Below are 15,060 nucleotides of genomic sequence, written 5' to 3' on the forward strand. Positions count from 1 at the left end.
TGTTTACCAAATTTGGGAAAGGATCCTAGAATTTAGTGAAGGTTCTCTTGTCTTCCACTGGGTTGTTGTGGACAGAAACTGGTAGAATTCCAAGAGGGTTGACTGCAAGTTACATTGTCTGGTAAATTTTATGTTGGGAGACGAGCAGGCAGGACTGGAGGAATGTCTAGATCTGACCAGTGACTGTTATCTCTTGTATGAAATACAAAATCACTTCAATGGTAGGGTGTCTATAAATCAGACCATACACTTTATTGTACAAATACCACAACATCACTGGAATTTACATAAGAAATTAGAAACCGTTACATGAATGCTTTATTATACTGAAACAGGCAAAAGAAAAAATCAAGGTCAGCTACAACACCATTTGTCATACAAAAATGTACAAAACATCTGATACTAACTAGACATGTTCTTGTGTTGCACTTTCCACGGTTTAACACTTAGTTTAAAAAAAGTACCAATTTGTGTTTTAAATTTTTTTTAGAAGCAAAGGTTTTCTCTTCAAGTTACTTCTGTCATTGAAGTAGAGTGATTCTGTAAGAGGACAAAAGGAAAGCATTTGATAAATGTTTCAACTGACAGAAGAAAGCAATTTTTAGTTACGGTTAGAAACTGTGCAGACTGCAAATGCATTTTGCCAGTGAGGTTTAAACAGATTTTAAGAAGTTTGTTAATTCCACAACAATTGAGCCAAGTAGGACTGGTACGCAAACCACATAGTCACAGTACACAACACCAGAGGCACCTCAACCATGGATGTAAAATTTGCAGTGTGCACGTGCAGAGGAGAACTATTTATTGACAGACGTGGACGGTACCAAACATCCTGCAAAGGGGGAAACGTTGTGGGTAAAAGTGGGATCCACAAACAGTACAACAGGTATTGAGTGTTAAAACAGACGGAGGTTAACGTTCAAAGCACGAGAAAATGGGGGAGCCCCTAGTCAGGATTTTTTTTTAATTGCTATGCCACAAAATTCAAAATCGATCTTTCACACTACTTCCACGAAGGGCGATTTGTACAACTGTCACTAGTGTGTAAGTGATAATTGTGGACCTTTCAATTTATATCAAGCTAGGATGAAATAGAAGTCTGGAAGAATCCTTGGTGGTATAATATAATCAATTTTAACTGCTGCAAACTAATCCATCGAATGTGATGTTAATTCGATCAAGTGTAGCTTTCATTGGCCACTGTTTAAAGACTTTTACTTTTGGAAATGTATTGAAAATATTACTTAAATGGTTGGAAGGAACAGTCCTTGAGCCATTGCAGAATATTTAAACACAAGTGTCAGGTCTTTGAGAAGAGTGCAGCCATTTGGCTCATCATGCCTATGTTGGATCAATGAAGAGTAATTACTAGTGAGGTCTGTCGTTGACTCTAAGCCCTGTACATATCCCTCCCAGCCACTGAGGCAAACAGAGGCAGTCATGAAAAATAGTGACTTATTTTGAAACACCCTTGCTTTTCAGTGACCAGTACAGAGGAAAATGGAAGTTAGCTTCCATCTTGTATGAAGAGGATTCGCTAATGGGAAAAAAAGTCTATGTGAAAACTAAAAGGTGGACCTCCATTCATCATGAATGAATAATGGTGGCCTTCCAGATACATTCTTGAAGTGATACCTCCATATTGTGGTAGTGCACACTGGGGGTTCGGCCTCAATGTTCTCAACATATGCTGGTGTCAGCCAAGGACACTCTCTCTCTGAAGGATCATCCCTCATCAACAGATGAGGGAGAGGTGTTTGTGCGAGAAATGAAGATGGAGAATGTTTTATAGTTGACAAATTCTTTAAACATCACCTCTTTGTGTAACACCAACCAGAGGTCTCTAAATTCATCACCAGGCATAGAATAAGGCATTTAAGAGACAAAATAAACTGAGTCAGTCCTGGTTAATTTGCATCAGGTGAAGTGTAGAAGGATCAATGAGGCTTTTTTTTAATTTAGTGGGTGGATAAAAGTGGGATTAAATAAACTGCTCTTGTGCAACTTTGCCAGGTCAAAGAATGGTTCCTCCTATTGTTTAATTTTTTTAAAAAAAAATTACTGTAGATTTTTCAATTGCTAACCCACCCTGCCACATGCTATTAGGGACTGACATAACACATAGGAGGGCAGGGAAAATGCATCTTGCCCTGGGCAAGATGGCATTCGCATGCACACTCACGCTCCCCCTGCTTTCATTGGGAGATGAAAGTACCCATGTGAATCATCTCTGCGACCTAATCACCTGAAACAGAAAAAAGTTCCTGCCTCAAACTTCTGAAAGGTTTTACAGAAAAGTCCAACATAAACAAAGCTGGTCATTCATCACTTACCTGTTTTTAGTCATCTAGTTCCTCTGATTTATAATTGTATATCTGTAAGTTTCAGGGGCATAGATTTGAAAGCAATTGGTGTTGGTATTGATAGGGCTTTGGTCAAGTACAAGATGACTTGATGCCGAGTGAAGTTCCCTCTTTTCTCGGCAGAAATGTGCCTTGTTCCTATTTCAGGGCCAGTAACAACCTAGGACACTAACTTGCAAGATATGTTTGGATACAAATATGTAGCACATGTGATGTGTATCAAAATTACCTGACAGTATCTCACTTGAATTGCAACACTAGTGGATTTAAGCATAGGCCCTATGAATGAACAGTGATTTACCATCCACTAGTCACACCATTCTAGTCTGCCACCTGTTTTCAAAAACTGAAGTTTCTAGTTTTAAAGTTAAGTGCGGGGGGTAAAAAAAACCTTATGTAGAATGCAAACAATCTGTTAGTAGTTACACTCCACCTCTCTCTTTCTTTTTTTATTTTACCCCAACAAAGAACATAAGTATTTGACAAATAGCAGGAGCATTTAATACTTTGCGGGTTTGAGCCAGGTTGATCTGCGTTTTACTGCACTACACAAATCTAATGCAGTACAAGGAGGGGGAAGATTTTAATTTATCATGTGATATTTGCAAGCTTTTTCTTTTGAAGTGTGTAATTTTATACAAATGCAAAAGACATTCCAATTTCTTCTATTTCACTAGTATCCAATAACTTAACAAACCACACTAATCAATATAGACCTCTTTATAGTTCAACAACTCTGCAAAGTGCTGCTGAGTATATTTGCATTGTAATAACACTTGCTGAATATCAATAATCTCAAATCGCTGAACTTGTACTGAACCAGAATAATGGACAGGATGACCACCTAATGGCTCTGAGCCATGCACTTGTACGGGCTGGCCACTTAAACATTGCTACTGCTATGTGGTGCTGGCAAAAATAAGTCTCTGGTCACCTCTCCCTTGCATGAAATTTAAACTAACTTCATTCACCGGACCCAACTGATGCAATATAAAGAAACATCAGAATATAGGAACAGAAGCCATTCAGGTCCTCCAGACCATACAATTACCTCAGCATTTAAGGTAAAGATCAGCTATGTACCAGTTTTTTAGTCCCAAAAGCCCTAAATATCCTCACTTGTCAAATAAAGTAGCAATCATCATCTGATTTGAAATTTTCATCTGATGTCCAGCCTCAGAAGGTTACAGATTGCAATGAGCTTTTTTTGCATGAAGAAATGTTTGCAGAATAGTTTAGCACCAACTTCTAAGTTCTCACAACTTGTTCTCGACTTTTGTCCAGAGAATAAATTCTGTTGTCACATTCAATTCAAATCCTTCAATCATAAACCCTTTTGAGAGAATTTGTTTGTGCAGCCTCTCCTCATAATTTATTATTTTTAGCCCAAGAATAACCTAATGATTAGGGTAAAGAACTAAAATAGCAATACAGCACAAATGAACATGTTGACACTTAACAATGATACAGTTTTAGAACCAGTCTGTATGGTTCTGATTTATGCCAGACACTAAGGTCAGTTCTTTGACCATACCAACTTTGAGTTGGTCTAGAGACCCTGCCATGTAGACCAGGCAAGCAGCTCTGAGGTGTGGTCCATGTAAAACAATCAAGCACGGTGGCTCACCATGAACAGCAACCAAGGTGACGTGACCAAAAGCACACTAAAATGTAAGCTTGAAAATGTGAACATTTGCATGGTGCCAGATTCACGTGGGACACTGGAGGAAGGCCGGCCATCCATTCAGGAGCAGCAGAGGGGGACAGACAGAGCAGAACCTCTTCCAATATAGGACTCATGAACCCCCTTGGGCTCGCAATGGAGCCCCCGTCCCTGCGTCATTATTAAGCATATACCTCCTGGTGTGTTGGGTGTCTGGCTGGTCCTGGAAAATGACCCTGGGACGAAACACCCTCTCTCGGGGGGTTTGGCGATGTCTCCCACTTTGCTGTCATGCAGGCATTAAGGGAAAAAAGAGCCACGTTGTGAGATCAATGTAATCAAAAGTAATGCAGTGTGGTAACGCTATTGCTTTGTAAAGTAACTGCAGAAGATGTGCAATACACTCATTCCATGTTGGTTGATCCACAACAATTCTGCTTATTAAACTTTTATTTTCAGGGGTATGGATTTCCTTTATTAATGCTTTCATTTGGAAGACTGTTGAGATTCACTGAGATTTAGCCCATTTTGTGTACACTCAAATTGCCAATTTGTTGAAATATTGATGACGACAACAATGTTGACACTGAATATCTCTCTAGTGAATACCTTTTGTAAGCATAAATTGGAAAATAAGCGTGGACCATTCAAGTTCACTAAAGTGTCATGAAGTCCAGTATTCAGGCAACAATCCCTTAAGAGAAGGGCAGCTAGGACAATTCACATCAAACCTACTGGGAATGTCATCAACGTTCATGAATGGAACCTATATAACTAAGAATAGAATAATGGGACAATTGACCTAACAAATCCAGGCCAGTGCTAATTCTGAGCCTCCCTCAAAGCTTCCTCTAAGTCTTGTCAGAACCCTCCATGCTTCCCCTTTTTTATAATGTTTATTGAGCTATCTATCCCTCAGGCATGATCAGACTCTATTTTATCTTTCCCCTCAAAAGGAAGTTCTCAGCTCTGGCATCTTGTAAAACCATTTTTGTGCCTCTCCAAACCTTCATGTGACCAGAGCAGTGTTCCAAGTGTGGTGTCTCAAAGATTCAATGAGAAATTTAGCATAATTCTTCAGTATTTTTCTGATAATTCATGTATTGCCACTTCAAATGATTTGCGGACTTGCTCTCCAAGAACCCTTTTGCCCCTCCACTCAAATTTAGGTTCTGTAAATAATGTGGCCTCCTTAACATACACCACAACCTAACTGTCACTGACGTGTTGAAATCCATTTTTGAATTCCTTTCACATTCCATCTTTCCTGGTTGTTTCCAGAGACACTTTTGACATTTAAAAGTATTAAATTCACTTTTAAAATCAGGATCGTACTTGACTCTTGCTTTCCTTCTCACTGTGATGCTGTATTTGTATTCCTCACACCACTATATTTTTAATTTTAGCATTTAAGTAATTATAGAATCATGGGGTGATGCTACACAGGAGCCCTTTCTAATTAATCCCATTCCTTTGCCCATTGCCCAGAACCCCACTTTGTTTTCCCTCCAATATTTTGATCAACTTCATTTCCAAACTTTAAGCATGAATCCACATTTATCATCTTCTGAGGCACTGCATTCCAAATCAAATCAATTTTTTAAAGAAGAAACTCTTGACCTCACTTCTGATCTTTTTTGCTAACTGTCTTTTTGATTACTTATTTTGTCTGGTTATTAAATCAAGTCTTCAGTGTGCCAAACAAAGGTATCTGGCTCTGTAAGTCATTAATGGGTCAGTTAATGTGCCATGGATTGCAGAATAGTATATATGCAATGAAGCTAATTGCTTATTAATAGAGCATAAATATTTTGACTGAGAACCGCCACAGAATTCAGTCAACAAATTTGTTTTATGGGGAGTACCTACAAAGATATTTTCCCTTATGGCTTGACATTACAATAACACCTTTTAAACTAGATTTGGGATGGAAGCCCACATGGTTCAGGTTTGATGCATCCATGGGACCAATAACCTGCTGGATGGTTTGTTTATCTCTTCCTGGATCTGTGTTGAATGAGCTGAAAGTGTGTTGCTGGAAAAGCGCAGCAGGTCAGGCAGCATTCAAGGAGCAGGAGAATCGACGTTTCGGGCATGAGCTCATGTCCAAAACGTCGATTCTCCTGCTCCTCGGATGCTGCCTGACCTGTGCTTTTCCAGCAACACGTTTTCAGCTCTGATCTCCAGCATCTGCAGTCCTCACTTCCTCTGTATTGAATGAGCCCTAGCATTTTATATTTTTCTGTTGAAAATTCTTTTATCTCAAGCCAAAAGCACAAGCCATGGTTAAAGTAGTAAATTCTGGCCCCTCAGGCCATTGGGAAATCAAATAACAAATAAAAGATTTTGGGGTTTTCTTATTTTAATCTTCATCTTGATTTCCACCTCTTAACTCCAGCATCTTGTATCCATTGTTTGCTTTATCAAAACTTTTATTTGACTTTTTTTGGTTTCAAATAATGGGTTTGTATGCTTTTGCCAGTGGTTTGATCTCCCCAGTAGTAAGAGGAACCCAGACATGGAGCCAAGCCTAGTCCAATCTTCACGGCTGGTGATTGCCTTGGTAGAACAATGGGGTTGACTGGGGACTGGGATTCTATTTTTTTTCTGCAGTCAAATCTGTAAACTGATCCATGCTTCCTGTGCTTGAGTTGAGCTGAGCTTGAATATTAAAGGAACGTAAACAAATGCTACAGAAGTGGTGAAGAACTGAGCCGGGAGGATGTCTAGATGTTTTGAATACCTGTGCTGATAGTCACCTTTTTTTTAAAAAAAGCTATTTTGACCTGGTTGTTGGTTTTTTTTTGTCTCTTTTTGTGAAAGGTGGTAGGTGCCGAAGTGGTTAAGGATCTAGTCTGAATCGATGGTAAAGATCCTTTCAGTTTTAAAACTGTTTAACAATGGAAGGGGAGTAGTCAGTTCTTCCAGTTCAGGTTTTTCTAACTTTTTTAAATATAGCTGGAGCAGTAACAAATATTTGAGTTCAGAAATGTTGCAAGCTTCTGTAAATGATTCCTAACTGACTTTCTTGGAAATTTCTCTGGATGTTGTTCCCTCCTGCCTGTAAAAATCTGTTTGAACTTTCCTTTTTGCCATGTTATTTATGGGATGTTACTATATTGGAACAGTTATTTAGATGAGTTTTCCAACAGTTGTTCTAAATTCTTCTGCTTTCGTTTTATTCATGTTTTAACATTAGTATTTAAAATTGTTTTGCTTAAAGCTGAGTACCTGTTGCATCACACCTGGAATGCTGACTTCACATCTACCTTCAAAATAAGGAAACATTAGGGTCTAGATTACCTTTAAAATATTGAGAGGGTCTGGCCTGTCCATAACACATGTATTATACTCCCTAGCTCCTAATACATTTTGGAAACTAGGCTTATCTCCACATTACTCAGCAGACAATCAATATAAAACATAGATGCAGAACAACCTCGCTTATCTGAAAGAGGTGGGCAGGGAATACTTTGGGTAATTGTTCAGATAACCGATCTGATCCTAAACAAAGGAAGCTATACAGAACATAAGTACGTTTTAGAAAAAGCAAGTTTAGAGTTTTTATTTCAGTCAATTGATAGAGTGTGTACAAACACTTGATATTGGTTAAAAATTTGTGGTATTTTATAAACATCACTAAATTAAAATCATTTGAGGTGGAGGTCAGCTATCACTTTTTTTGGAAGAAAACATCTAGTCGCTCTTGCTTGAGGTGTTTTGTTTCTTTGTTTGTGCCAGCGATGACACTTTACGAAGATACATCAATTTAACGGCATTGAACATTGTCTGTGGAAAGCTGCAAACCATCAAAAGCTTCATTAATGGGGACTGGAGATGGTGTCAGTATCTGATTTTTCCTTATCATCCATGGCATCCGTACTTTCCCGCTGTTCTTCCGTCACTGTTGATGAATCTGATCATCACGGAATGTCTCTGTTCCAATGTCATCGTCACAGTTTACCCAAGCATTAATCTCGGCCTCTACGAAGTCTCCTAATCCCCAGCTGTCTGCAGTTCTGTGATGTCAGTGGGTTACCCTTTTGATCTGGACAGCTGTCCTCCTCTTTGCTGTCACTGTACGATGGCTTATGTTGGTAGCAAACTCTGACTGTCAATGGCTTGATGTAGTCCCAAGGTTCAGCGATCATGAACAAAGCTATGAATGGCTTGATTTGCAGCAACGCTTTGTCTTCAGCATGCAGCATTTTACTGTGATAATATTTCTTCATTGCGATGATTGTGATTGAGTGGCAATAAACTTTTGAAGTGGTTTTTGGTGGTTTAAAGACAAACACTCGACAGCTCCATCTGACAACTCTAATTGGCTGTCTTTCATGGTGTGTGACCGTGCATTTGTTAACAAGCAGAAGGGCACGTTGCTGGAGTTCAACACTCGCCAAATGTAATATGACAGCAGGTATAAATCTTCCTGAAATCAGGATGAGAAACGTGGATATGTCATCCACGCCTTGTTTTGTGATTTGTACTTCACACGAAAGGAGTTCTTGTCACAGCTCTTGAAGCAATGTGGATTAGAATAATGCCCGATGCAGACAAGTGGTAATTTGTGTTGGCACTGACGCAAAGAATAATCGTAATGCGATCCTTCTGCACTTTGTCCTGTTACCTGCTTTTCCGCAGTGGACGCAAGTGTTTCGTCCGGCAGTACACATCAAAACAATCCCACTTTCATCAACTTTGTACAGTTGTTCAAGATCATTATTTTCTTCAGATGGATTGTAGTTTGTCTGAATTCTTCCACAATATAGTAATCCATAGACTGTTGCTGCTCCAAAATGCTGAGTTGCTTAATGCCGTGATGATCTTTTGACACGCTGTGATAAGACTCTTGTTTTACTTCACTGGTGTGGATTCATTCCTGGAAACTGGCAGCATTTATTTATTTAATGTAATATCGGGCTAGGTAGGAGTCCCCTTCTCACGCTGCTGTGAATGCTATAAAGTACAGCTTGGTCAAGTTGTTTTTGCTAGCTTCATGGATTTTCTCCTTAATGCATACAAAGTGACTTTTTTTAGGCTGACAAATTTCTCAATTGCCAGTCTTGCTTTCTTGATGTTGGACACTTTTTTTTCCCAATGTTATACTCCTTGTGCAATCTTTGCCTTTTCATCTCTATCCACACACTGTGAAATCTCTTCTGTTCCATTGTCAAAGCTGTTCGCTTTCTCTTCACAGACATGATAACAGCAACAACCTCTGTCACTTATAACAGATACATACTAGAAACAAAGGCATCGAGTGAATGAAGACTCCACTGATTTTTGCCATTCTTCTAAATCCTTCATGTCAGTCATTTTTTTTTAAAGTCTAAAGTGACCAACTGAGATCAAACTAGAGAACTGTGAACAAAAGACTCAAGTCTCACTGGTGTCGGTAACACCTCTTTGAAATGTTTTTATGGGGCCTTGAGGTTCAGATAATCCAAAATTTGGATAATTGACATTCGGATAACCAAGGTTGTTCTGTATTCAACTTTCTTTCTCTTGAGCTGCTAATAAGACAACTCATGTCTTTTTAAGCGGCTTAATGCACCCACTTATAATTGAGACATAGTTGTAAAAATTCCAGTTTTTTTTTAATTAAACACACTAATCGACAGCCACCACTTGATCAGAGAAACCAGGCCCCGAGCTCAACAAAGCATCTCTCCTCTTGCCTGGCACTGGACAGGAAAAAGACATACAGGAAAGTTGAGAAGTTTGTCAAGTGTTTTTTGGTTAGATTATTTGTGGACAGCCTTCTTCTCATATTAAGAAACTAGAATGAAAAGAGACCTCCTCCTGTTTTGAAGACTACCATCCATTTGAGTAACTATTTGATTTGTGTGGGTGAAAGGGCCAACCCCCTACCGATTTTAAGGTGACTCTGAATTGAACATCCTACTGTGAAGGTAGGGTCATTAAAGCAAAGTATGAAGAGGGGCATCTGTGTAGCTTACCTGTGCACTCAATGTTTCAAGTGGGCTTTCCACCCGAGGGAATGTCATCAATGGCACTCCGTGTGGATCCTCGGGTTTTTGTTTAACAGATGTGGCCTGTGTTCCTTTGAAGTTGTGAACGACACACGTTCCCTGGCAAAAAAATTGCAGATTAGGGTCAGGAACCATTCAATTGGAATATGTAAAGACTATTTCAAACCAAGAGCTGTGGAAAGAGTTGCTGCACTGTTTTGTGCGAAAAAGTTCCAAGATTACAGTTTATGAAGTTGCTCCATAGCTGGGGGGGATAGAGGTCAATGATGCCACTGCATTGGATGGAGTGGGAATGTGCAAAGTGAACTTTTGCCCAGTGACAATTTGCTGATTGGTTCATGTAGTCAGGACTTGTGCTGGATGATAAGTCTCTGGTTCCTGAGCAGGTGAATAGTTTTTAGTTTCACAATGGAAAGGAGAAAAGCCGTTGAATCACAGCTTAGATAAGAGGCTGAATCTTGTGTTTTTTTTGGAAGTTTGTTGCTGTAAGGCCAAGCAAGTTTTTGTATTTTTTTTCGCTGACCTTACCAAATTCTTCATTTAATTATCTGCCCCACCATTATATGGCATATCTCTAATCCAATTTCTATCCTATTTTACCAGCCACTGTTGCCAGAACAACTCTTCCAACACATGGGATATCTAAGACATCACCAGCATATCTTGCACCATGTTGTCTTTTATAAGACGCTTAGAGTACCCAGACAAACAGTCTGGAGCAGCTTGCACAGTTTCTGAACATGTTAGGTGGGGGAAATTGGTGCCATGCTTTACAGGCGGTGGTCCTACTAGATGGGGTGGAGCCAACATGGAATTGCATCCTTCCTTCAGGATTGGCAGTGGACGACACTGCTAGTCTGCCCCGCAGTTAGAAATCATGTTGGACCAGTCTCTCCTATCTGGATGAATACCCAGCACGTAGGAAGAAGATCAACATTCTTGTCCACTCAGCCAGCAAGTGCCACCATCTTCTCTGGCACTTAGCCACCATACTCTGACACTATTTTGGTGCAGATGAGCAAAAACAGCTTGTCCCCCACTTTCTTCTCCCAAAATGTGTCGCTATCCTTCTGGAAGGAAGCAGCCTGCAATTGGGCAGAAAGAGTAAATATGGGTGATCACCTGATTATTCAGCTCCTCATCTCTTTATGACCAGAGGATCTTGTCTCTGCACACCCTACCAAGGCCTGGATTGGTACCAGAGGCTGTTCTAACTGACTATGTTGGGACTAACCATCTAGGACAAGCTTTCTATCTTTGTCTGTGCTGAATAGTGCAGCAAGACAGTAATAATTTGAGCCTAGTATCACTGGTTAAGTGTGTGAAGTACAGGGCAGGGAAGCTAAGCATCCAGGTGAGGGTCAGTGAGTGAGCAGTCTAATAACGAGTAAAGGACTTGGAAATACTACCTGGTCCATTCCATGAGCAGTGTGTCTCTGAGTATGGTGTCTTTGCTACAGCATTACAATGAGAATTGCTAGTGTGGCATTGAAGTGCTGATGTGACCTGTAAGTCTAATCCAAATGTGCCATGATGCTGGTACATGGATGCTAATAGCTATGGAAGTAGGTGTATGAAACTGCCCATGAAGATATTGGTGCCTAGTTTTGATATGCTGCTTGTTTTGAACAAGCAGCATAGTGAATGTACTGAGCACTTGCTCTGGTTTCTTAATCAGGTTTTCCTGGCATCAAGCTCATTTGGTGAATTTGGTAAGGTGGGAAGTGATCTGGATTGTGTTTATCTACTAAATCTTGTTGTCAAATGTGAAGTTTTGTAGGGAAGACCAATGCTGCACCAGTGACCTGAAGAACATGGTAGACCCCTTTTTTTTTAAACTAGTTCATGATCTCTATTTCAGATGCCTCTTGTCATTCCTCAATACATGGCAGGCTTCAAACATTTAATCTAGAAATGCTTCCCTGTTCCCTCCTCCATTTTGGGACTTGAGGAGATCACTGTATATTCTGTCTGTTGCCGAGCCCATTGCTGGGTTGGGTTGTCGTCTTGTCATCTTTCAACAATTAAATAATTATGAAGAGAATTATCATAGGGAAAGAAACAATTTGGCCGACCTTACCCTAATTTTAGGAAAAATTTGCAAATGACCAAGCAGTCACAATGAAGGTGAAAAGCGAGCATATTTATTTTTAAAGACCATCATCCAAAATAATTATGGTTACTTAAAAACACATGGTAACCATTTTATTTTATGATCAGAGGATCAACATTTTTGGTTGAAGTGCCTCCATTTTTATCATGGTAAATATTGCGTTCTTTCATGGACATGAGGAAAAACTTTGTAAATTGGTCATTTGCATGAACTAGCAAAGTTGCATCTACCATTAATATATGGATCAGACCTTTACTTCAAATGTTCTTACAGGAAAGTGAACTAAAGATAGCCATTAAAGCATAAAGCACTTCAATTTGAAATTCAATTTTCACCTTTCTCACTGCCACAATGTCACCTGACCACCCCATGACTTAATTTTAATCTAGATAAAAGCAGGAATAGACTAAGCACTGTTTTCATTCCCAGAGATTATGCAGCCTCTGGAATGTAGTGTTGGATAGTCCAGTAACATGAGGGAGGTGGACTGCCTGGGATCAGGATTGTATCATATGCCCATAGAGCAGACTTGTGGTCGTTATGATCTCTTGGGTGAGCTTCAATTGTTCAATGCTATTGCAGTGAAACTTCTGAGAAATGTTGACTGACCCTGGGATTCTCCTTTTTATTTTCTCTTCTCTTCCTTTTGCCCCCACCACTTGCTCATATTGCAGAAGTGTTTGGTTACAATGCTCTGACCTGGACTATTTTGGTATAAGATATGTTTGGACCAAATGATCTTTCCTGTCCATCGGGTATTTGTTTTAATGTTGGGGTGCAGGATGTAGATCCGCTGTTGCATTGTCAAATGGGACTATTCCTTGTATGTTGGCTGGGGAAGATTACAGTGAACAAAGGATTGATTGGTAGCACAGTAATTATGACAATTCAACTTAACAGGCAGGGAATGGTGCTATTTTTGTGCTTCTATTAAAGACTGCAAAACAAATAGACAGCCAAGAGCAATGTTTGCTCAATTCCTCAGATGGAGGGAGCTGGGAATGTGAAGCAGGAAGGGAAAACCTCTAACCTGGGTAGAGGTAAGGTCAGTGGTGGGAGGATCTTGCTAAACTTAGGGTAAAGTATCAGGTTGCTGTGGTACTTAATGCTGCTCCACTGACAATGGGGAAGCATTAGACACAACAAAAGGCTATTTGACCAGGGAAGCTACATCTACCTGGTACGTCTCAGCCCCCCGCTAGGACCAAACATTTCAGTGGATATGAGCATTTTAAAGTCTTTTTTTCCCTTTGACCGAGCCACCCAGCAGTGGGGACTTTCAATTTGATATATCTGTATAATTTCAGCGCTAAAGATGAGATGGACTTACCAAAAACAATGCTACTGTGCTGCCCAGTACAAAGCCTGCAATCACATCGGAGCAATGATTGCGATATTCAGACACTCTGTTCAATCCTGTTAAAAAAGCAGCACACAGAGCCCCCAAGCACAACACTGGTTTGGCTAACCTGCTGCTTTTGGTCTTTATTGTGCTTGTGATGTACATCTGAAACAGAATGATGTCACACATAGATCAATTGCATGGGTGCACTTCCCTAGACTTAACAATTTAAAGGTCTGTGCAAAAACAATTAATATGGATCCCAATGTAATACTTAGAAAATGGGGACTACCATTCAGAAGTGCTTCCTTAGCAATGAAGAGCTTCAGGATCACAAAAGGGGCTAGATAAAGGCAAGTACCTGCTACATTCCCAGTTAAATCTCAATCAGCATTCTTGGCTGAGAGCCCTGTCATCCATTAGTGTATTAAGACAGCTATACTCAATGGGAAACTGTTTGATAGACAGCTTTTCTTTCATCAATTAAGAAAATAGATCTAATGTGTTCAAGTGATGCAAAGATTCAAGAGCTTATTGATACTTTAAAAGCCTAACAATTTTCCAGGACTGTCACAGAAACAGTACTTTTACGAATGACTTTTTTTTCATGAATGTCAGCATTGCTGGCAAGGCCAGTATTTGTTGATCAATTTAATGATCCTTGAACTAAATGGTTTACTTGGCTATTTCAGAACTGTTGAGAGTCAGTGACTACTGAATTTGAAATCTCACACAGGCCAGATCAGGTAAGGATAGCAGATTTCCCTCTGGAGAATTTTAGTGAACCAACTGACATTTTGACACTGACACTGGTAGTTTCACTGCACCACTTCCTGACACTAGCTTTATATTCCAGATGTATTAACTGAATTATAAATTCAGTAGCTATAGTTGCTATACCTCTAGATTACTAATTTGGGCCTCTGGGTTATAAATCTAGTTACATTAACACTGAGCTTCCACCTCTACACCTGAATGTCTGTCTGTTTTATAAAGATTTTCCAAACTACTATTCCAGTATGGATCACTGATTCTGTATGGAGTTATTACTAAGTGAATGGGCATGACTTGGTATGGGATGATATGCCATGAAGGATGGGTGGTGAGGTATAGATTCTTCGCAAAAGAATGAGATGCCATGGAGCTGGATGGGGCATCAGAAACACCTTATGAACTTGCCTTTTTAATACTCTTTCAGACTATAATTTCAGATGGTGTAAACCACTAAGTCAAAGAAAATGGCCTGACTGTGTTTCAATTCTTAGGGCGGGGTGGTAAAATGGTAAAATAGAGGATGTCTACCACCCACAACCAAGCCAATCTGGTTGAGTGCAGGGTGCAGAGGATGTGAACCTAACATTGGGAACCCTGGAATCCGGTCCTACCCAGTTTTTTTTTCCAAAACTTCCTGAACCTCAAACAGGAAAATGCAATATAAAATGCCTATTATTTAACTGATTACAAGCAAAACAACACTCAGCTCACCCATGTACGCAAAGAAAATAAAGCTCAGTAAAACTTGCAGAAAAGCACTAACAAAGATGAATTGTTTTGTACAATTATCTGCAAGATGGTTTATTCAT

The 15,060-nt window shown here is 39.7% G+C and overlaps 1 protein-coding gene across 3 annotated transcripts in view; it reads right to left on the reverse strand.

Moving 5' to 3' along the window:
- Positions 1-250: 250 nt before the first annotated feature.
- plppr1 (phospholipid phosphatase related 1) overlaps positions 251-15,060 on the reverse strand; it is a 118,058-nt gene continuing 103,248 nt past the window's right edge. Inside the window, exons 6-9 of one of the 3 annotated variants that reach the window (XM_060845660.1) lie at positions 13,466-13,642; positions 9,990-10,121; positions 2,216-2,245; positions 462-540 (exon numbers count right to left, since the gene is read on the reverse strand). In XM_060845660.1, the coding sequence (XP_060701643.1) occupies positions 2,225-2,245; positions 9,990-10,121; positions 13,466-13,642 (330 nt within the window). In that variant the 3' untranslated portion in view covers positions 462-540; positions 2,216-2,224. Of the gene's footprint in view, positions 541-2,182; positions 2,246-9,989; positions 10,122-13,465; positions 13,643-15,060 lie in introns of all 3 variants that reach the window. The other 2 variants (XM_060845658.1, XM_060845657.1) reach the window with 2 other exon arrangements.

This window comes from Hemiscyllium ocellatum, chromosome 2 (genome assembly GCF_020745735.1).
Source record: "Hemiscyllium ocellatum isolate sHemOce1 chromosome 2, sHemOce1.pat.X.cur, whole genome shotgun sequence".
Classification (NCBI taxonomy): domain Eukaryota; kingdom Metazoa; phylum Chordata; class Chondrichthyes; order Orectolobiformes; family Hemiscylliidae; genus Hemiscyllium; species Hemiscyllium ocellatum.